Source organism: Harpegnathos saltator, unplaced genomic scaffold, assembly GCF_003227715.2.
Source record: "Harpegnathos saltator strain DR-91 unplaced genomic scaffold, Hsal_v8.6 scaffold237, whole genome shotgun sequence".
Taxonomy (NCBI): Eukaryota; Metazoa; Arthropoda; class Insecta; order Hymenoptera; family Formicidae; genus Harpegnathos; species Harpegnathos saltator.
The window spans coordinates 95,185-116,708 of record NW_020230025.1 but is presented as its reverse complement, the minus strand read 5'-3'; the positions used below and the strand labels follow the sequence as shown (position 1 = coordinate 116,708).

Below are 21,524 nucleotides of genomic sequence, written 5' to 3'. Positions count from 1 at the left end.
TTTTCTCAACGTTCCATTATCCAACTTGCGTCTCGTAAATATAAAAGAAAACAATATCCGTCTAATATCCATCTTCCCTTAACTTTGTTAGTGCAATCAGTTCGTTATAATATCATTTATATATATATATATATATTGAATTTCTTATAAGCTAGGTTTGTTAATTTAATACTTATTAGTTTAAAAATAAATTGCAGATTTTAAATAATATATAATAAAATGCTGGAAATTATGCATTAATATTTGCATCGATTAGTATTATCAATAGTATAGAGACAAACGCTGTTTAATGTTAAAAAAGAATGAATTGAAAGAATGAATAGTCACAAAATATAATTGCAAACGAAGAAATTAACCATATCAATTTCGATTCTGGGAAATTTACGCGCGCTTGGAAATATTGAAATATTGATTTTCTCGTGAGGCAAAACGTGCATACTGCTCATGCTCGCTGCTTCAACTTTCGGTCGTTGCTGGACAGCTGGCGACACGGCCGAAAAATGTTCGTCGCGACACCGTCAGCTTGTTATTACCTCTGAAATGTTTATTGCACGTTGAGCTTGATCGTTGCTTTATATTCCGAAATGTAGTCTATAAAAAATGCCGTAAAGGCAGTATCTATCATTTCCTAAAAAGTCCAGAGAAAGGTAAATCTTCCGATAATTAATGAACAATATATCTGACTTGTTAATGTGAAAATTTATTTGTGAACAAATTAGATATTTAAGTTTTATTGAATTTTAATATTAATAATTACTTTGCGTTATTTTCAATATTTACGGTTTCATTCCTTTGAGTATATATAAATCGTTTAAGAAAAATGAACTATTCTTTATTTGTATGATAAAATGTATAATTATATATAAATATCATGCTTCCATAAATATCAATAAATTACATATTTTAATAGATTATTGTTATATTCTTTTGAGGTTCTAAAATGTAATGTAAACGAATAACGCATGCATGTATGCGTGCATTATTCGTATGAATGGACGATCAGTAGAAACAGATGGAAGAACTTAGCAAATTAAGTTGATCCATTAATTCCTGGTAATAACTTTTCATTAAATACAGTTATATAATTCGGCAATCCCAGAAAAAACAGGTCAATATACCTCTCGAAAAATGTACATGTTTGTTTTCTAGAGTGTTCATCGTAATTAATAAGTTTGCTATTTATAGGCCTCAAGATTGCGAACATAATCCCTATTATGATGTTGGGGAGGAAGCAGAGCCTCAAAGGGGAACCCGTTCTGGCCGACTATGGCCCGGAAGAGTCCCTCAATGAGAGCGCTGACATAGAATGGGTCAACAAGGTGAGTGAAAGCAGAGATCGACTTGGTGAAAATCGCAAATTTTAAGATTAACGCAATTCTACGTCATGTCCGATCGATTTGTGAAATTCATATTGCGAAAAATGATTTCAGCTGTGGGTGAGAAGGTTGATGCGGTTCTGCGCTCTGGTCTCGCTGGCATCCGTTTGCTTGAACACTCCGAAGACGTTCGAGAAAGTACCAGCTCTGCAATATGTTACTTTCATTTGCGATTTATTAGTCACGTTTCTGTTCACCGCCGAGATGATCGCCAAGATGTATATACGTGGAATACTAAAGGTAAAAGGTCATCTTTTTCATTGAGAATACATAAGTTGAAGTGAGGAATACTTAACTTTAAGGATTAATTCGAAATAGTTGACCTTCAATCATTGTGCAATTTATGTCATTTAACTGGAATCAAAATGGAATTGCTAATGATATTGCAGAGGGATAAGTCTTACTTGAAGGATCATTGGTGCCAATTCGACGCGAGTATGGTGATCTTCCTCTGGCTGTCTGTGATTCTGCAGATGTTCGAGATGTTGGGTTTCCTTGTTAAATTCAGTTATGCTTCAATCATGCGATCACCACGACCACTGATCATGATACGCTTCCTACGGGTCTTCCTCAAATTCTCGATGCCCAAGAATAGAATTAATCAGATTTTTAAGTAAGGAAATTACATTTGAATCGGCAGTCGCTATTTTAATTGAAATTAATTTCATTGTTAATTTTAACCCGTCTCCAGCTGTGTAGTTATTAATTGCCAGTCGTTCGATTTATTTAGACGCTCGAGCCAACAGATTTACAATGTGACGCTCTTCTTCCTCTTCTTCATGTCTCTTTATGGCTTTCTGGGTGTGCAATTTTTTGGCGAGCTGAAGAACCATTGTGTGCTGAACACAACTGATCCGCATTACATCACGATCAACAGTCTAGCTATTCCCGACACATTCTGCTCCACTGACCCAGGATCTGGATACCAATGTCCCGAAGGAATGATCTGCATGAAGCTGGAGTTAACCAAGTATATTATAGGCTTCAATGGATTTGACGAGTTTGGTAGTAGTTAATATTAATATTACACCTGTTGTCCTTGTATGTCCTAATTTTTTTTTTCTTTTCTTGATAGTAGCTGTTTAAGCGTAATTCTCTCGCGATTATTATCCAAAAATTACCAATTTGTTGGGAGTTATTGAGTTTATGAATCATATTTTACATATCTTACATCCTACATTCTGCATCCTATATTTCATATCTATTCTATATATTTATATATTAAAAATCGAGGTTGCAAATCACAAGAATATTCTTCTGCTAATAATTTATGGATAGATACATTTGTTAATCATGACATTTCTCATGGTGCTGTTGAAACTAGTCTCCTAAATGCAAGATACTTGGCAGACTTAATGCTGAAAATTGAACTGCCATCATTGCAACAGTAACGCAAATGATACGTGCGACTTTGACGTTAAATTTGGATTGCTCAGCTACCAGCATATTCACCGTCTATCAAGCAGCCTCTCAAGAGGGCTGGGTCTTCATCATGTATCGAGCGATAGATAGTCTGCCAGCGTGGCGTGCGGTCCTCTACTTCAGCACGATGATATTCTTCTTGGCCTGGTTGGTGAAGAACGTCTTCATCGCCGTCATCACGGAGACCTTCAATGAAATCCGGGTGCAATTCCAGCAAATGTGGGGCGTCAGAGGTCAAATCAGCAACAGTTCAGCTTCGCAGGTCAGTCTTCATATTATTCTCTTCTTTCTTTCTCTTTATAATCTTCAAAAAAGAGTTGTTCTTATTTGTTAATTGTTTCTAAAACACAAACAAACAAGCTCAATGAAAAGATGTGAATATCACTGTATAAAATTGATTTAAACAATTATGTGACTTTAATTCACATATTACTGAAGAATTTAAATATATTTGCATGTATATTTTATACATGACTCGTTGGTTCATTGATAACTCCTTGATTGCAGATATTAACCGGAGATGATAACGGTTGGAAGCTAGTGACGTTAGACGAGAACAAACACGGCGGTCTAGCCTCGCCGTTCTGTCACGCTATCCTCAGATCACCACAATTCCGCATGGTGGTGATGTGCGCGATTCTGGCGAACGGCATCACCACTGCTACGATGACATTCAAGCACGACGAGCAACCGAGGCACACGTATTATGACAACTATTACTACGCCGAGATCGCCTTTACGATACTCCTTGATCTAGAGACTCTGTTCAAGATATGGTGCCTGGGCTTCCGGAGTTACTTTAAGCATTCGATTCACAAGTTCGAGCTGCTGCTTGCCGTTGGCACGACTATACACATTCTTCCGTTCTGCTATCTCTCTGGATTCACTTACTTTCAGGTTTCTACCTTTATTTGACCTCGTCTCGTTCTGTATTTTCCTCACAGCTGTTTTATGCTTCCTTAGATTTGCTAACTGCGTTTCGCTTTCTTGAGTTTGCAATTTTGAAAGTTTGTTAATTTTTCATATTTTTTCAAAATATCCAATATATATGCGATAAACCGATCTTTATTTTATCATTTATATCCGTGTGAAAAGGTTCTCCGGGTGGTTCGACTTATCAAGGCATCGCCGATGTTGGAGGACTTTGTCTACAAGATTTTCGGTCCAGGAAAGAAGCTCGGAAGTCTCATCATTTTTACCATGTGCTTACTGGTGATATCATCTAGCATTTCTATGCAGCTCTTCTGCTTCCTCTGCGACTTCACTAAGTTTGAAACCTTCCCTGAGGTGAGTCGTTGAGATGCTTTGACAAATCGTTGAACCACATGACTACCTTGGGGCAGAGCTTTAAAGCACAAATTCCCCAGGCGTTCATGTCGATGTTCCAAATTCTCACGCAAGAAGCCTGGGTGGACGTGATGGACGAGACTATGGTTAGAACTCACGAGACGATGGCGCCTTTCGTCGCGGTGTACTTTATCTTATACCATCTTTTCGTTACCTTGGTAATATTTATATAACTTTCTCCGTATGCAACAAGCATATGTCGTTGACTCTTGGCACAATTCCTTATCTCTTCACAGATTGTATTGAGTCTTTTCGTCGCCGTGATCTTGGATAATCTCGAACTGGACGAAGATATTAAGAAGCTGAAGCAACTAAAGTTCCGTGAACAGAGCGCTGAGATAAAAGAGAGCTTACCATTCAGACTGAGGATTTTCGAGAAGTTCCCGGACAGTCCGCAGATGACATGTCTTCACAAAGTGCCGTCAGACTTCAACTTACCGAAGGTAAATATTCCAAAGGAGACATACTCAGATTAAAGTAATATTTAATTTATTTTTTCTAAGGTGCGCGAGAGTTTTATGCGACAATTCGTACTTGAAGTGGAGGACGAGGAGAACGAAGGCACTAAGAGAACTAACGAAACCTTCGATTCGAAAATGTTGTACAGGAAGCAGCGGCCAGTGAAGATCTTGAATAATCCGCCGAAAGTGAGAAGCGTTGTGACGAATTTGAAGAAAGCGGCTGTCATCTATATTATAAAGTAAGTGAAACATTTTGTTACGGAAACATCCGATGTATTTAAAATTTAGTGCTTCAATTGTTTCTTTACTTACAGTGATTCCAACAATCAGAGGCTCCTGTTGGGAGATTCCGCTATGATTCCTGTGCCGGGAAAAGCACTGCTGAAACCGCAAGGCACCGTCAGCAGTGCCAAGCAGCTTCGCATCGACCAGAAGAAGTAAGAATGAGGATCGAGGCTGCGAAAAGTTGAAATACATCGGCGCAATTCGCGATTCATCTCTCTAGAGATATTTTCGCTGATTTGTTTTTCTTTCTTATAACGATATCAATCATTTCATGCTTTTACACTTGCGCGTTTCACGTTTTCTTAATTGCTGGTGGATGAAAACAGATCAATCAGAAGAAGTGTCCGAAGTGGATCGATCAAACTCAAGCAAACTTATGAGCATCTTATGGAGAATGGCGATATAGGTGGGATAAACAGAGTCAGTTCCTCGCGCAGCAGGCCGCACGATTTGGACATCAAGCTGCTGCAGGCTAAGAGGCAACAGGCGGAAATGCGAAGGTAGTTGAGACTGCACATACAAAACTACCTTTTCTGAGACTTTCTGAAAAACCTTTGCGAGTTGATGTCTCTGTTTCGACTGCTACCAGAAATCAACGTGAAGACGATTTGCGGGAGAACCATCCATTCTTCGATACACCATTGTTCGTCGTGCCGCGTGAGAGTAAATTCCGCAAGATTTGCCAACTGCTCGTTTACGCGAGATATGATGCGAGACTGAAGGATCCCCTGACAGGCAAGGAGAGGAAAGTGCAATACAAGAGTCTGCAGTTAGTATTATGAAATTACGACGTTTGCATGTTTTTGCTTGGATGATGCCAAGCGAAACAAGGAGAGATTACAAATAGACGGACTTTATATTTTTCTTTCTTTTTTAGCAATTTCCTCGGTTTAGTAACTTACCTCGACTGGGTGATGATATGTGCCACGACGTTGTCGTGCATCTCAATGATGTTCGAGACGCCACGATATCGCGTGATGGAAGTACCGGCCTTGCAGATCGCGGAATATGGCTTTGTCATCTTCATGAGCATTGAATTGGCGCTCAAGATCTTGGCGGACGGTTTGTTCTTCACACCCAAAGCTTATATTAAGGATGTTGCTTCAGTGCTGGATGTCTTTATTTACATTGTACGTATAATTTGCTCAATATTTTAATTATCTCCTACAATAATTATATATGTATGTGATATATATATATATATATAATTATCGTTATACATATTGAGACACACTACGATTTATCAAAGTTACTTTGTGTATCGTATCATCATATATTGGTCGTATCATGTCGCTGTAGGTGAGTCTCGTGTTCTTGTGCTGGATGCCGAAGAGTGTGCCGCCGAATTCCGGCGCACAGTTGCTGATGATATTGCGATGCGTCCGACCATTGAGGATCTTCACACTTGTGCCGCATATGAGGAAAGTCGTTTACGAGCTTTGCAGAGGGTTCAAAGAGATCTTGCTGGTAGATACCATTTTTCGCTTGGATCCTTAACTACTCGCGTTTATACTTGACGTCCTGAAAGTAATAAAATGAAAAAATTAATTTAGGAATATGATTTCATCGTGAAATAATGAATAACGTACGTTTAAACTAGGTATCGACATTACTGATCCTGTTGATGTTTGTGTTCGCGAGTTACGGCGTGCAGTTGTACGGTGGCCGATTAGCCAGATGCAACGATCCGACGATTTTGAAACGCGAGGACTGCGTCGGTGTATTCATGAGGAGAGTGTTTGTGACAAAGATGAAGCTGCGCCCCGGGAAAGACGAGAGTTATCCGTCCATATTGGTACCGCGCGTTTGGTGAGCGTTTCGATCGGTTAATTAATTTTACGTGTTTCTCTCTTGTTTCATATCGATTATATTTTGCTATAAATATTTTTAATGAGAGAAAGATAATGATTTCTCTCATACTTTCTCATTTTATAACATTGTATATAAGACATGTTTCAGGGCTAATCCTAAAAGATTTAATTTCGATAATATTGGCGACGCGATGATGGCTCTGTTTGAAGTGCTTTCCTTCAAAGGCTGGCTCGATGTGCGAGATGTTCTTATCAAAGCTCTTGGTCCCGTAAGTTATAAACTTTTTGAATTTTGATTGGATCATCAAAACTAAATCAAAAACTTTTCATAGCTCAAGAATATTTTTCACATAATATACATTCATATGATATATATTATTCTTTTCTGTGCTGTATGCTTCTTTTCTCCGACGTCCTACTATAATTTTCTTTTTAGGTTCACGCGATTTACATACATATTTATATTTTCCTGGGTTGTATGATCGGCTTGACCCTATTCGTGGGCGTTGTGATTGCAAATTACTCCGAGAACAAGGGCACTGCTCTGTTGACGGTCGATCAGAGACGATGGTGAGGTCTTATATTTCTCTCTCATCGATTCATATATGGCGATCTCGTTTTCTGTAGATCGTTCATATAAAATATGAATTTTGTCGGATCGCAGGTGCGACTTGAAAAAGCGTTTGAAGATCGCTCAGCCGCTGCACTTGCCACCGAGACCAGACGGTAAAAAATTCCGGGCTTTCATCTACGATATTACGCAGAACATCTACTTCAAACGATTCATCGCCGTCATGGTTATCATAAATAGCGCTCTGCTGTGTGTTTCTGTGAGTTAAACAAAGTAATCCTCAGATCTAGCGAGGAGCTTTTACCTTGAATCATTTGTCCCTTGCCGATTACTATTAGACTGTAATAAAAGTAAGTGGAAAGCGTTTGGCAGTATTTAATTTGCGATTTTTTCCGTTTTATCTCTCTTCTGTCTCGCTCGGCCCGAAGTGGAGGATCGAGGAATCGCACACGGAACCGCTGGCCACCTTGTCCATGATCCTGACCCTGGTCTTCCTCGTGGAGGTAATCATGAAAAACATTGCTTTCACACCACGTGGCTATTGGCAGTCTAGAAGAAATAGATATGATTTGCTCGTGACAGTCGTGGGCGTTATTTGGATCGTCATACACTGCACGATGAAGGTACGTTCTGGCGTCGTCGAGAAGTCATCGTGCTTCCTCTGTTTATTCTTTTCCTTTCCCATCTCCTAGAATCGCCTAGAATCCATGACACTTAGTTCATGACGATTTGCAACCGTTGCTTTTCAGAACGATCTGTCCTACGTGATCGGATTTATGGTTGTAATACTCAGGTTCTTCACCATTACCGGCAAGCACACCACACTCAAGATGCTGATGCTCACAGTCGGAGTGTCCGTTTGCAAGAGCTTCTTCATCATATTCGGCATGTTCTTGCTCGTGTTCTTTTACGCTTTAGCCGGCACTATTATTTTCGGCACCGTCAAATACGGAGAAGGTATAGGAAGGTGAGAGAACGTTAGAGAATCTATAAAAAATATACAAAATTAAATGTTCTCAATGGATCGATCAATTAGTTTGTTCAATGACACTAAAGAGACAAATTTGAATTTTATCTTTTAATTTTTTTATAGTATTAATTTCTAAATTACAAGAACTGTAAAAATTTAAACCATATTATTGCGCGCAGCTCAAAAATGTATCCCAATCCACTCAAAAAAATATATATAATCTCTAATCATAATGTAGGCGTGCTAATTTCGAGTCACCGGTCACCGGTGTGGCGATGCTCTTCCGCATAGTGACGGGAGAGGACTGGAACAAGATCATGCACGATTGCATGATACAGCCACCTAATTGCACGCCGGCGGACAATTATTGGGAAACGGACTGTGGCAATTTCCACGCTTCTCTCATTTACTTTTGTACATTTTATGTTATCATCACTTACATCGTTTTGAATCTCCTAGTGGGTATGTATAGACATTGTTGATTATTGAAATGATAACTATTTTTGCTGCGCATTATCTAATGTTCTTTGTTTATTCGCGACGATTTTTGATCAATAGCGACCTATAGCGTAAGTGTCTGAAAGCAATCTTAGAAACATTTGTAAGGGATTCTATTTGCTTCAAATGTCTTTTGAGTGTCTCTAAAATGTATTTTAGACATTTGTGCTATTTGAGAAATATTCTTTTTATCTCTTTCGTCATTAATAAGAATTCTTGTCAATTCTTTTCTCATAAAACTTTCATAATAATATAATTAGCGTGTTGGATTCTCAAATTCGAAGTTAAAACGTTTCTCTTGCGAACAGCTATCATTATGGAGAACTTCTCTCTATTCTATTCAAACGAAGAGGACGCATTATTGTCGTACGCCGACATCAGGAACTTTCAAAACACGTGGAATGTTGTCGATGACCATCAGAAAGGTGTTATACCAGTGAAGAAGGTATGATCTTACTTTAAGTTAGAATATCAAATATTCATATTAGTAAAGCGACATGATAATATGTAAAAAATCATCAATAACGTCAATTTATTTCAGGTGAAATACATTTTGCGGCTGTTGAAGGGCCGATTAGAAACCGACCCACAAAAGGATCGCCTACTCTTCAAGTACATGTGCTATGAGCTCGAACGACTGCATAACGGTGAAGACGTTACTTTCCACGATGTTATTAAGTAAGTTCCATGAGATAGACACTTTACCTACGACTCTCAAGTGAGATCCTAAAGTCCTTTCGAATTCTTAAGTTCTTCATCTTGCAAGGTTCTTCAAGTTCTTTGTTCTAGGATGCTTCTGCATCTTTAAATTAATAAATTTCTCAACAACTTGTGAACGTAATTATAAAAAATGTTTTATAATACTCGAGCTGCAAAACTTGACTGAACCGAGGAATTTATTTTAGCATGTTGTCGTACCGTTCGGTGGACATAAGGAAAGCGCTCCAATTGGAGGAATTATTAGCGCGAGAAGAGTTCGAGTACATAATTGAGGAGGAGGTGGCCAAGCAAACTATCAGAACGTGGCTACAAGGCTGCTTGAAAAAAATAAGAGCGGTAAGGATGAAGGTATGTACTTTGAAGTTACGTGGAGAAAATAACAATCTTGTTACTTTTGCAGAAACAGCAGAACAGTCTCATCGCTGGGCTTCGCGCTACAAACAACGCGATTGCGCCGCCTCAGGATCATATTGAAGAAAAGGGCAAAGAAGTTAGCGTTGATCGCGAAGAGGAGACTGAAACTAAAGCACGTTTTGCCTTCTTTGCTACAACACAATCTATCATTCGTTACAAAAAATTAACAGTTAATTTTTATGTTGAGTTAAATGATATTTTAATTCTACAAAATAAAATTAACGATTTCGAGAAAAAGTTCTCAATACTTCTGATAATGAAAATTGAATTTTTATTATATTTATAATAAAAATACGAAATTTTCGCGATGCACATGAGACATTCACACATTTTCCGCGATTCTAAAAAACGTTAATCTTTCATCAGCAGGATGTCGAGGTGCCGAAGCACAGAGTAAAAAAACCAGTGGTGCTTCCACGATCGGACAGCATAGGAAGTGCATCGGGGAGGAAGTATCTGGCCCCGACTTTATCGGATCCTGCATCCGTTCGGTCTGAAAAGGATAAAATCGCCGTAGCGAAGAAGAGGAACAGCAGACCACCAGGTAAGACTGAGTGATCACGTGGCTCGCTTTTTTTTTTTTTTTTTTTTACGTTAACACAGTTTCTACAATCTCGATGTTGTTTCTTCCCGATTTTTTCTAGCGATGGTGAAAAATAATTTGCCACACCTGACGGAAAACACGGAGCAAAGTAGGCAACAGAGGGAGGCGTCGAACAGCAAAGTGTCTGCTCCTAAAGTCTCTAGCGTCATGTTGGAAGTGCGAGAATGGTGGAAGGAACAATTAGCTTATAGCAGCGAATCCAGCGAAGACGAACTCTAGAACTTCCGAGTCACTGATAAGAAATTGTCAGACTGCGCTATTGTAATCTCGTTCGTATGAATCGTACGAAACGATATTCAGCCTAAGAATCCTTGTATTCAGCAGGGAGAGAAAAAAGAATAGAAGGAAGGAATATAGTATGTGCCTATAATTTGTAATTGTTCATTCTTAACGAACGTCCAATTTTAACGTGTCAGACTTCGTCGTTTTCACTACTGACAATTGCTAATATATTAATATGTTATCAAAAAGCAGTATACACAAAGCGAAGATCCAAAAAAGCTCCTGTTATACGTTTTATGTGAAACTTGACGTGTTAGAAAAATTAATCTATCGCGAAAGAATTATTATAATCATTGAAACATACACACACTCGCGGCATTTCGTATCAAATATCAGATATTACTGCCGTCAAATAGTGCATTCGCCCGGGCAAATGTGTTTACATCCCCGAGTATCCATTTGATTATTTAACGTCGCCCCGTTGATGAAGAATCATGCATCACAGTGCCACTCATTCATCACACTCGTGTCTCATTCGTGTTAAACATCACGAGTTATCCGTGAAAGAATTTTTTACATCCAACACGATATAAATTTTCAAGCAGACCAATATAAAATTGGCGATATCGTTAACTGCAATTTTGTAAATGCACTTGGCACTTGGATGCGACTTGTTGATATTTTTCGCCGTGAAGAGAGTCCTGATACTCTGTCGATGACGTTATCAAGCGCTCATCCTTCTCTTCTATAGGAATACGTTCGGATGGCCTGTACTGTAGACTTATATACACGCAATTGATTTGATATTGACAGTTGTAAGATTTTAGCGCATGATCGTTAATGTTACATTATCTCTGTTATAAGTGCTGTTATAGGTGTCGTCATCGCTGTGTATTGAATAAGACAGCTGCGCAGTCGATGAAGTAGCAACATCGGTCAATACTATGATTTAGCGAGTGATCGCTAGCAAATGATTTTCTAAAATGACCCGAAGAGATGGGTAGCGTTTTAATTTGGGGTTAATTAGCTGAGGCTGATTTTTCAAATGAGATTGCGCATGCGATTCAAACGCGAATAGCGTGTGAATCATTCGTATGAAGTTAATGGGAATCGAGTGGAGTATTTATACGCTCTCAAACTTTTGTAATAGGACATTGTGATAACATGAAGATACGCCGTGAATATATGTTGTTAAGACGAGCCTTTAGCGAAACGCGATCGATGTTAGTGCAAATAGTACGCACACGCACGATGGATCGACGTGTTGTATATATTTCGCAATGGGGAGGGCTTAGCCTTGTGAACTGTATTACGTTTACATCACTGTATTGAATGTTGATGATTGTTGCTAGTTTATGTGCCAATGTGTTGTCTTATATCGAATATAGGGCAAATAAATGTTATTAGTCATGATTATTCGTAAAAAGTTGCACTTATTATTTCTTAATCACTGGTATATATAAATGCGAATACGTATAAAAATATTTTCCCAAATTGTAACAATATAATTGATATATGTAAAAATTGACCGTAATTGTGCCGTTACTATGTTATCTACTCTCAATGAATAAATTAATGGCACCTGTGATTCTTATTATTTTAGAATATAAAGAATATTTTTATAATTAGACAGGCTTCTTATATCAGGAAGACATTGCCTTCCGCGGCCATAATCTGATTGTCGTTCGTCATGGTTTCGATGGCGGCGGTGATCTCATCGGATGTGAAATTCAGTGAACGCGTTGTGTTCAGATACATGGTAACTTCAGTCAGAGGTATCGTCTGAGTCCTACGCTCTTGGAACAAAGTGTGAAGCGACGACTTGAAGACGTTAAGTCTGAAAGTGAAATTATAGTTTAGCGATCGAGTAACCGATGAAAGACATAAAAAAATATTAGAATAATTTTGAAAGAAAAACTGTGTTCAATGTCTTTTATTCTTTCAGTCGTTTCTATCTGATTTCATTGAAAAATTCTGCTTAGTATTTTATCTCTGAGAAACGACTTAAGGATTACGAAGGTATAAATGAAATCTTATCGATCTAATTTGTTTTTGTTACTGGTCTATAAAATTTTAAACGCATAACTCATTCTATACATAAATAGGAACGTTAAGACAGAACGTTAAGAATCGACTTAATTCTTAATTCTTCTCCTCGACTGAAATTACCTCTCTTGCGAGATCGTTGGTGTTGCAGTTGGCGTCTCCGGGATGGATGTTTCCGCACTCTCGGCGGCGGCACTCTCGGCGGCGGCGCTCTCGGCGGCGGCGCTCTCGGTGGTAGCACTCTGCGACGAGGGTGTAGTTTTCTGCGAACGTGCTCTGGTCATTCTCCTCGTGGTTTCATCAATGTGCGTGTCGTCGTCGCTTTCATATTCGTACGGATCAACCTCGCCCGAGTCTTGAGTCTTCTTGGTACGCTTCGTCCGTCTTCCTTCGTTGATCTCATTCTCGTCCTCCGATATGTCGCTGTCGCGACGTCTTCGCTTTTTCCTGTCCTTTTCTAATACGCGTTTGAAGTATGCGAACTGCACCAGCTCGATCGCAGCTCGCGCGTCTTCGCTCTCTACGTTTTTGGATAACCGAGCTTTTGCATGCGCGGTCGCCAATCGAATCAGTGTCTCTAGAGTTCTTGCTGTTACTGGTTGAGTCTGAAATTTATGAAGTTAAAAGATGAATAATAAAGTCGAACATACGATACGATAAATAACAGATCTTCGAACAAAGTGTGAACCAAGATTTTCTGGTTAAAAGATGAGCAAAATATTAATACAGTAGATATAAATGCCATATTCTTTACATATACTGTTTATATTTTGTAGTGATTTTTCTTGAATATTTACCATATAAAAACGAGTATAACCTACCCTTGCAACATCGGACTCTACTACATCTTCTGAACGAAGTTTCGAATATTCCTCCGCGATAACAGCGCTCGCTTCTTCTGTGAGCTTGGGCTTCATACACCGGGCGATATGAATGTATTTTCTCATGAAATTTATGCTGAGGATCTGATCACTGGAAAGAAAACAGAAATGGATCTGTTGCTATATAAAATTTTGACATGATTGTTATTAATCAAAATTTCTTGAAATAAAATTGTACTAGATTAGAAATACTAAATAATATAGTGAAATTAATTATAACATACTTTTTGGAACGCGTTGCTCCGTGCAGAAGTGGATCATACTTCTGATAAACTTGCGATTGCGTCTCTTCAGTGACTACGTCATCCGGATTTTTCGTCGTCAACATGTCTAACTTCGAGCCCAAGCTCAAGGCTTCGCCATCCTGCTCCAAAGGACTTCTGTATCGATGCATCCTGACGACGTGGTCGCTGATTATGTGATCTTGATCCGAATCGATCACGTCTAACATTACGAAAAGAAGATCGAAACGTGATAGCAGAGAATCCTGCAGCCCGATATTCTCCATGGGAGTTTTGTATTGGTCGTACTGAAAATCATATTAAAATGATATTAATGAGAAAATTTTCATTAACACATCAGAAAGTCAGAAAGGAATCATTTTTAAATAGCCTGAACTTATATAGGCGAAATTTCGAACTTACTCTTCCATATACGGGATTCGCAGCTGCTAATACCGAACAGCGCGCGTTCAAACTGGCATGAATACCCGCTTTGGCGATGGTAATTCTGCCTTGCTCCATTACTTCGTGTATCGCTGTTCTATCGATATCTGACATTTTGTCAAACTCATCAATACAAATAACACCCCTGTCTGCGATGACCATCGCGCCTGCTTCCAGTCTGCGTTCACCGGTCTCTTGGTCGACCGTGACTGCCGCGGTGAGACCCACGCCCGAGGATCCTCTTCCGGTCGTCGAAATTGCTCGTGGAGCTGTACACAACACGTAACGCAGTAATTGCGACTTAGCCACTGATGGATCTCCGATGAGCAGCACATTTATATCTCTGTAATAATAATTATATCCCAGAACTATCGTTGATGAATATTACGCGTACAGAAAGTACGAAGTACTTTCTTTCAACTTTCTTTCAACAAAGAGGACCAGACATCTCTACTTAGTTACAGACTGAGTTTTAGTAATTTGTTTTTGAATAATTTACTTTATTCATTTTTTAATTGTTAATATAAAATAACGAGCAGCTTAATATGAATCGGATTTTTAAGATCTAAAAAATAAGAATGATGCATAATTTATTTTGTAATTAATTACGTAAACATTAATTTAATTTCCGACCGTTTCTTATAATATATAATCACTGAAGATTTTGTAAAATGTTCTTACCCTCTCAACCTCGTACCGTTTGGCAAAATCTTCTCTAGTCCACCTAAGAGGAGGCACAGAATAGCTTTCTTTATATAGTCATGGCCATGTATGGATGGTGCAAGAGACTTAGCAAGCAGTTCAAATATGTTCTTGCAGGGGTTGTTTTTCGCCAATTTTTTGCACATAGCTACATCATCGTGAGAGATCGCAAGGTTAGCTTCCTTGCTCAGTTGCATTATATTGTTAGCAATCAGAACAGTCCTGTATTGAGATAATCATTAGGGCGGTCTTACAGAAGAAAACACTTCTTCCTTCAATAAACTCTAAAGTCATCTGTGACTTGGTTGATTGGAAGAAGTAGTCTCTAATCTTGGTCTATGCAATACCTGAAAGCTCCAGTTGTGTATCCACCTTGCTTCCCTGGAAGACACCGATAATTTCCAACAACTTGTACTCGATCTCCAGGTTTGCACAAGTCTACTAAATCGTTATCACAAATTATATCCACGCTTCGTGGTAGCTGTCCAGCTGGAGCTTTTTCTGGCATTTCCTGTATAGTAAGTGTCTGATGATCTTTATAAGTTGATAAGCCAAATTCTGTTTCTAATGCATTGCCATCTTCATCCTATAATGCAGAAAGTGTGAACCTTCATACAGAGAAATAAATGCTCTTTTATACTTTGTTCAATTTGCTTGAATAATTACAGTGGTTGGATATATAGCAGAATGAGGAAAAGCATCCAAGGAAGTTAAATCCGAATAAGCTCTCTCAAGAACAGTTTTCGTTGCTTCACAGTAATGAACACTTCTCACAACTTTTGGTCGTACCAATGAGCCTATAATGGACATGCTTATAAATTTGTGATTCCTTCAAATTTTTTTTGAGTTTTTAAGATCAAATAAATTGAATATAAATGTAAATTCTTAGAATTACACTTATATATACTTATTTTATAAATTCATACTTTAAATAGAATACAATAAATATTGTATATGCAGATAGGGGTATAAGTTCTATAATTAAAACAATTAACTGTTTTTTCTTTTTTAATACTTACATTTTGTGACAATACCTTCTACACATACCAGATTACCCAGAAAGCGAGAGGTAAGTGTTCTTGGAGTGACATGTTTATTTCCAAAGCTTCCTTCAAAAGCTACAAAAAAATCTTTATTGTTTTTGATATAATCCATATCCACACTTGAGATATACTGTTTCAAGGCATTTTGAAATGCCAGTTGCTCCTCAAAGGAATTATTCAACAAACTGTAACATAATTCATAATTATCATTATATATATATATATTTCCAAATGTTTAAACATTATTTTCTGTAATTTTATAAATTGAGGAAAACTAAATGAACATATTATACCCAATTGTGCGTGCAGGATTTTTCCTTCTTAAATCATTGATATTTATTACTAATCTGTACTTATTTTCTTGAATCATATTCTTAACCATTGTAGCATATATCCCTTGATCCTCCTGCAAAGCATCAAAAAATATGAAAATCTTCAAAAAATACCCAATATGCATGCATTAGTGCATATTACAAACATAATATTCTTTAATATAATTATAACATATATATTATAAAATTAAATAAACGTCGTTGACAACAAATATTGACATTTAAAACATCTACCATATCATCTAAGAAGTCTACATATTCACGCGTAATTTGTTCTAGATTTTGATCAATTTCTGTGTCCATTTTAACGTTGTTTGTAATAATTAGTATATATTTATTACACGACACTTAACATACAATACAACAAATCATCAAATGTTTCGAAAACGATATACCGTCGCACCGATATCATTTACGCGGGAATATTGCATGTGGACCATACTCTGATTTAAAAAGACACTAGTAAGAACTAGTAAGAACTAACGTGTGCAGGTTGACATAAAGGCAGATTCACATCTTGATGGAAACCAGAGGCTGTATTCCGTACTCGCGTACCGATAGTTGTCGGCGTCGTTAGCAGTATTGCGCAGCTTTTTTGTTATATGAAAAACCTGCGCAATGTCGCTAACGACATCGACAACTGTCGATATGCAAGTATGGAATATAGCCCCAGATTTTTCTCTGATAGAAACCAATAGAAATGCAGAAAGCAGAAATGTAGCAACCAGTCAGAAGTCGCACTAATAGTCTATCTCTCTCTTGCAAGAGTTTTTCTGTCTGTCACTCTCTTAGGCCGGTATTCATAGTCGGATGTTATATTTAAGACCGTCTTAAGTTCATTTTCAGATGCTGTACAAATTATTTCATTGGCTACGGGGTATCTGAAGATGTACTTAAGACGATCTTAAATATAAGACCTGACTATGAATACTCGCCTTAGTTTCTGTTAGTATGTTTTTTTGTCAAGGTGCTAATCCGCCTAAATATTTATTAATCTAAAACCACTAGGAAAATGGAAAACTGAGGGTACGGTTATTTTAGTTAGTTATTATTGAGAAGACAGAACGGAATTGTTCTGATTGATTAACCCCCCTCCCCCTTCGCTTGTTTATTTCTCTTCTGCTGCTATTTCGATCTCCATGTGACCATATTCTGAAAGAGCATTGCATTCGATAGTCAAATTACACAAGATGATACCACCCACAAATTCTTCCTTCTAATCTCCGAAAATGTCAGTTTTCCAGCATTATTTTAAAAAATCAGGCATTTTCTACGATTCTGTGATTCAAAATGGACAGATATTTTTATGATTGCATATAACAGTTATCAAACCATGTAAGATGACATATGGTCTAATAGTATAATTTTCTTGTTGGACAAGATGAATAAGTTTTAAATTCATATGAAATAATTGCTTTTCTGTCTATTATTATATCTCAAACATAATTTAAGTAATTTAAAAAATTTTATTTTTTAAGTTTAATTAAGAATTAAGAACAAATAAAAGTCGGATGTATGGTAGATTCAAACAATCACATGTTTATTTAGCTTTCTTGCTCTTAATTTTTCTCATATAGAATTCCAGTTCTTTGCCTTCAAGAATGTAGCCATCAGCTCTGCCACACTGGCCAGGTCTGCTTGCTATACAGGCTAAAATTAAAAATATTACCTTTGAGTTTGAATTATCATTAAATATGCATTACAAGCATTCATACAAAGAGCAAAAAGTATCTTGTAATTACAACCCAATGACTTTAACATCTGTTTGCAAAGAAGTATCTTTTTTTTCTATAAAATAATTAAAATTTTCATACCAAGTACACGTCCTGTTGCAAATTGTTCTTCCAAAGCAGTTTCAACCTTGGCAAAACGCTGCCTTGCCTTGTATTTAGCCTCTGCTTTCTTTGAACGTTTCTTGTTCAATACTTCTTCTTCAGCTTCAGTCTATTAAAATATTTTATGTAATAGTTTTCATTATATGTAAAGTTTCATGTAAATTTTAAACAAATTATAATAAATACTTACTAATTTAGCACCCCTTTTACGGCCAAGTGGGAGAACATAATGGCTTTCATACCATTGTCTAAATGGTGTAGCATCAATGGTGACAATGGCATTCTTTACCAAAGTCTTGGTACGTACCAATTCATTGTTTGATGCATTGTAAACTACATCAATGATACGGGTTTTCCTGGTACTACATTCTGAACCCCAAGAAAAATTTCCTGTATCCAATCTAAGAGCTCTATACTTCTTGTTGCCTCCTCGTGTACGGACCTAGTAAAAAAGAAAAAACTTCACAACCTTCAAAGTATGAAATAAGAAATAAATTATTATCTAATGTTTATATCAGCGTGCTGTGGGAAGTTGTCAGCATAGCACTCAGAATAGATAAATAATTCATCACATAGTAATTCAATTAATCAAAAACTAAATTATCAAAATATTAGTTGCCTGCAAATAATTATAATATAAATACTATTTAATATTTTATATTTGAATATTGTGATATTAATTTATATTCTTTTACTTTTATGGACATTATACATTATAATTTATTCACAGTATGAATCCGCTGAGGCCCAAGTTTAGTATTGGCAGCTGGACGTCCTAATTCAAACTTCCTCTTCTTACGAATAGGCTTCCTCTTGCCACCAGTAGCTCTTCTCTTATGCCAATGATCTCTCGAAATACCTGTAATACCATGTTAATCAACATATCAGAAAGAAGCCTTTTCATAAAATTCTCACAATATTAATTAAACAATCTAAATTTAAGATTTAAAAAATTTCAACTCAAATTAAAATTTAAACATTAGTAGAAATAATTATTAATTCAAAGTCTGCTTTTTTTAGTTAAACTAGGTTATATTTTTTGTTGTTGGAGTGAATAAGTATATAAACGTGTATTGAAGAGAAAAGGAACAAAGTTTGAATGCAGCTAAAAAGAAAAAAAAGGAGCCAAGTCAAAATTTATTTGTGAATAATTTATGTTAATAGACTGTTGAAAGTTTTTTATTAAAAATCTATGCAAATGCATAGCTATCAATACTGATTTCACATAACTTGCAACTTCTTATACTTATCTCTACCAACACCGATTAAACCTTAACCTAGTTTAAATTCTATACAATGATTCAAATAAAAATTTAATCAACATTGGTGAATACGAATATTACATGGATTTTGAAAATTTATAATTATATCAATAAATTATAATAGTTGAATATATCGATGATGGAATATTTGTTTCTAAATAAGCGAAAAATATATATTGTAGAAGAGAATAGCACATGTGCATCATCGTTCAGTAACGCTCGACGACATTTGCTTTTTCATAAGTTGTGAGGACACAAAAATATTTTTGTTCAAAGAACGGATAAAATAATTTTCGTGTGTTGTTTATATTTTAATGCAATATTGTAATGAGAAGATGCGCATTTATAAGCAAATAAGAATATTTTCGATAAATTTCTATAAGAACACTTTTCTTACCCATGTTGCCACGAAGCAAATAGGAAATAAAAAGGACACTCCACTACATACCACAAAAGTAAGGTGGTTACCTAGATGGGATAACAATTATCCAGATACAACTTCCGGAGACTTCCAGCTATCTAGGGATATTCCCTTTGATAATTCTGAAAGAAAATAAATTAATTTAAAATGTGTTTCCAGCGAGATAAATAATTTTCAATTTTATTTTTTAATTTTAGTAAACAAACAATCCAAAAAAAATGCTTGTTCGGAAATAGTTATAAACATGCGACATATGTGACGTTGATTGGATTGAAGGATTGGATAGTCAGCAACCGGCCTATCGGAACGCAGCCTATAGTTTGATGTTCTTGAGAGAGACACGAATACCCCTTCTTACTCTCTCTCTTTTAGATCCATTTTCAAACATATGTTCTAACTACTATATGTTTTAAGGTTTAACTTAGATATTTTCAAAAGGATACTGATTGATTTTAAATACCGTTCGAAAATTTAGGTTATAAGTTTAGGTTATATATAAAATTTCTGTGAGAACGGTCCAGTAGGTCGATTTTTGTGTTACATTAAAAAAATTACACGATGGCGCAAAGCAGGTTGGAAAAGATCGGTACAGTGTATAGCAGGTGAGTCTGAGATTTTTATAATTCCATCGAATATACCTGCTATATTCATACATAAATAAAACAATCAGACCAACAGTTATAAAAAAAACTATAAAAAATTTTTTTATTAATGTTTCTTTATTGTTTTATTAATGTTTTATTAATGTTTTTTTATTAATGTTTCACTGATCATTTTATGTAAAAATAATTTATAAAAAAGTAGGCTTAGATTCCTTAACAGTTGTTGATCTAAAGAATTTTTAATTACTGCGTTTTTAAATAATGTAATGAATTTCAGAGTTAACTCACTGTTACGTAGCGGAGCCATGAAACAAGAAGACAAACCTTTGTGGATGATAGTATATGAAGCTTTTCCTCCAAAATATGAACCTAGATTTGATAGACAATTGCCAAGCAAGCCTGTTAGAACCATTTTTTATGAAGAAGATCTTGTGCGAGCGTAAGATGTTAATATATTATATTTAGTATAATTTTTATGTTGTATTATTCAGATATTATTAGTTACTGTTATTATTACTATTATTTCAGTTTATTAGTTTTTGCTATATCATCTTGTTATTACTTATATATTGTTCTTATTATAGATATTAAACATTGTTCATTATTATATTTACTTTTGTAGAAGGTTTCATAAAGATCAAAGCTTTCTACCAGCTACTAATTTGGAAAAAGAAAACATAAAAACTGCATTCCAAAATTTTTTCTCTATATATAAAGCAATACAAAAGGTATAATTATTTATATTATATTGGGTATATCAAAAGCATGATACTAAAAGTATATTTAACCGATAGGAAGAAAGATTATTGGCGGACGATACATATCAACAGGCAATGAAACAATATAGGTCTGAAGAAGAAACGAGAATGGAATTAAGGAAGATGGATGAATTACTCAATAATCCTAAATGATTGATAAAGTAAATGACCATAAAGTATATTGTTGTTTTATAAGTTTAATAGTAAGTTTAGTGTCCAATAAAAGTTGTTTTTCCAATTTTTCTGATAGCTATATAGTAATTTATATTACATATG

The 21,524-nt window shown here is 36.2% G+C and overlaps 4 protein-coding genes across 7 annotated transcripts; 2 read left to right on the top strand and 2 right to left on the bottom strand.

Annotated features, from left to right (window-relative positions):
- The first annotated feature begins 223 nt into the window (after positions 1-223).
- On the top strand, positions 224-12,289 carry na (sodium leak channel non-selective protein na). 4 transcript variants are annotated; one of them, XM_019842139.2, is made up of 30 exons: positions 224-647; positions 933-1,108; positions 1,186-1,319; positions 1,431-1,616; positions 1,766-1,989; positions 2,107-2,381; positions 2,813-3,060; positions 3,306-3,695; positions 3,894-4,085; positions 4,166-4,303; positions 4,382-4,588; positions 4,649-4,845; positions 4,921-5,043; positions 5,218-5,391; positions 5,481-5,660; positions 5,769-6,021; positions 6,191-6,358; positions 6,492-6,700; positions 6,851-6,971; positions 7,139-7,272; positions 7,367-7,532; positions 7,702-7,896; positions 8,023-8,240; positions 8,482-8,705; positions 9,050-9,186; positions 9,283-9,419; positions 9,647-9,797; positions 9,862-9,987; positions 10,245-10,419; positions 10,520-12,289. In XM_019842139.2, the coding sequence occupies exons 3-30, from the start codon at positions 1,215-1,217 to the stop codon at positions 10,696-10,698; spliced, it is 5,232 nt and encodes a 1,743-aa protein (XP_019697698.1). In that variant the 5' UTR covers positions 224-647; positions 933-1,108; positions 1,186-1,214; the 3' UTR covers positions 10,699-12,289. The 4 variants fall into 4 exon arrangements, with proteins under 4 accessions (XP_019697698.1, XP_025154532.1, XP_011141956.1 ...); XM_025298747.1 differs by lacking the exon at positions 933-1,108; XM_011143654.3 differs by lacking the exons at positions 224-647; positions 933-1,108; positions 1,186-1,319; positions 1,431-1,616; positions 1,766-1,989 and having other exon boundaries at positions 2,204-2,376.
- On the bottom strand, positions 11,895-16,673 carry Mcm3 (minichromosome maintenance 3). Its single transcript, XM_011143653.3, has 11 exons — positions 16,605-16,673; positions 16,332-16,444; positions 16,015-16,223; positions 15,662-15,792; positions 15,343-15,581; positions 14,975-15,217; positions 14,273-14,636; positions 13,853-14,157; positions 13,569-13,719; positions 12,871-13,352; positions 11,895-12,538 (listed from the first exon to the last, which is right to left on the bottom strand). The coding sequence occupies exons 1-11, from the start codon at positions 16,671-16,673 to the stop codon at positions 12,340-12,342; spliced, it is 2,505 nt and encodes an 834-aa protein (XP_011141955.2). The 3' UTR covers positions 11,895-12,339.
- Positions 16,674-17,884: 1,211 nt separating this feature from the next.
- Positions 17,885-19,949, bottom strand: RpS8 (ribosomal protein S8). The gene is made up of 5 exons (XM_011143652.2): positions 19,865-19,949; positions 18,934-19,064; positions 18,396-18,647; positions 18,185-18,314; positions 17,885-18,020 (listed from the first exon to the last, which is right to left on the bottom strand). The coding sequence occupies exons 1-5, from the start codon at positions 19,866-19,868 to the stop codon at positions 17,911-17,913; spliced, it is 627 nt and encodes a 208-aa protein (XP_011141954.1). The 5' UTR covers positions 19,869-19,949; the 3' UTR covers positions 17,885-17,910.
- A 343-nt stretch (positions 19,950-20,292) lies between these two features.
- Positions 20,293-21,488, top strand: mRpS23 (mitochondrial ribosomal protein S23). The gene is made up of 4 exons (XM_011143651.3): positions 20,293-20,490; positions 20,768-20,929; positions 21,113-21,218; positions 21,285-21,488. The coding sequence occupies exons 1-4, from the start codon at positions 20,447-20,449 to the stop codon at positions 21,399-21,401; spliced, it is 429 nt and encodes a 142-aa protein (XP_011141953.1). The 5' UTR covers positions 20,293-20,446; the 3' UTR covers positions 21,402-21,488.
- The last annotated feature ends 36 nt before the right edge of the window (positions 21,489-21,524 follow it).

Bases quoted from the DNA above. Each gene is read 5' to 3' on its own strand.
- na (XM_025298747.1), top strand. From the start codon at position 1,215: ATGATGTTGGGGAGGAAGCAGAGCCTCAAAGGGGAACCCGTTCTGGCC. The intron at 6,972-7,138 runs GTAAGTTATAAA...TTTTCTTTTTAG, and splicing joins TTATCAAAGCTCTTGGTCCC to GTTCACGCGATTTACATACA. The intron at 9,187-9,282 runs GTATGATCTTAC...AATTTATTTCAG, and splicing joins GTGTTATACCAGTGAAGAAG to GTGAAATACATTTTGCGGCT.
- Mcm3 (XM_011143653.3), bottom strand. From the start codon at position 16,673: ATGGACACAGAAATTGATCAAAATCTAGAACAAATTACGCGTGAATAT. The intron at 16,445-16,604 runs GTAGATGTTTTA...GATGCTTTGCAG, and splicing joins TAGACTTCTTAGATGATATG to GAGGATCAAGGGATATATGC. The intron at 14,158-14,272 runs GTAAGTTCGAAA...TATGATTTTCAG, and splicing joins CGAATCCCGTATATGGAAGA to TACGACCAATACAAAACTCC.
- RpS8 (XM_011143652.2), bottom strand. The intron at 18,315-18,395 runs GTAAGTATTTAT...ATATTTTAATAG, and splicing joins GTAAAAGGGGTGCTAAATTA to ACTGAAGCTGAAGAAGAAGT. The intron at 18,021-18,184 runs GTATGAAAATTT...TTTTAATTTTAG, and splicing joins TGCAACAGGACGTGTACTTG to CCTGTATAGCAAGCAGACCT.
- mRpS23 (XM_011143651.3), top strand. From the start codon at position 20,447: ATGGCGCAAAGCAGGTTGGAAAAGATCGGTACAGTGTATAGCAG. The intron at 20,930-21,112 runs GTAAGATGTTAA...TTACTTTTGTAG, and splicing joins GAAGAAGATCTTGTGCGAGC to AAGGTTTCATAAAGATCAAA. The intron at 21,219-21,284 runs GTATAATTATTT...TTTAACCGATAG, and splicing joins TATATAAAGCAATACAAAAG to GAAGAAAGATTATTGGCGGA.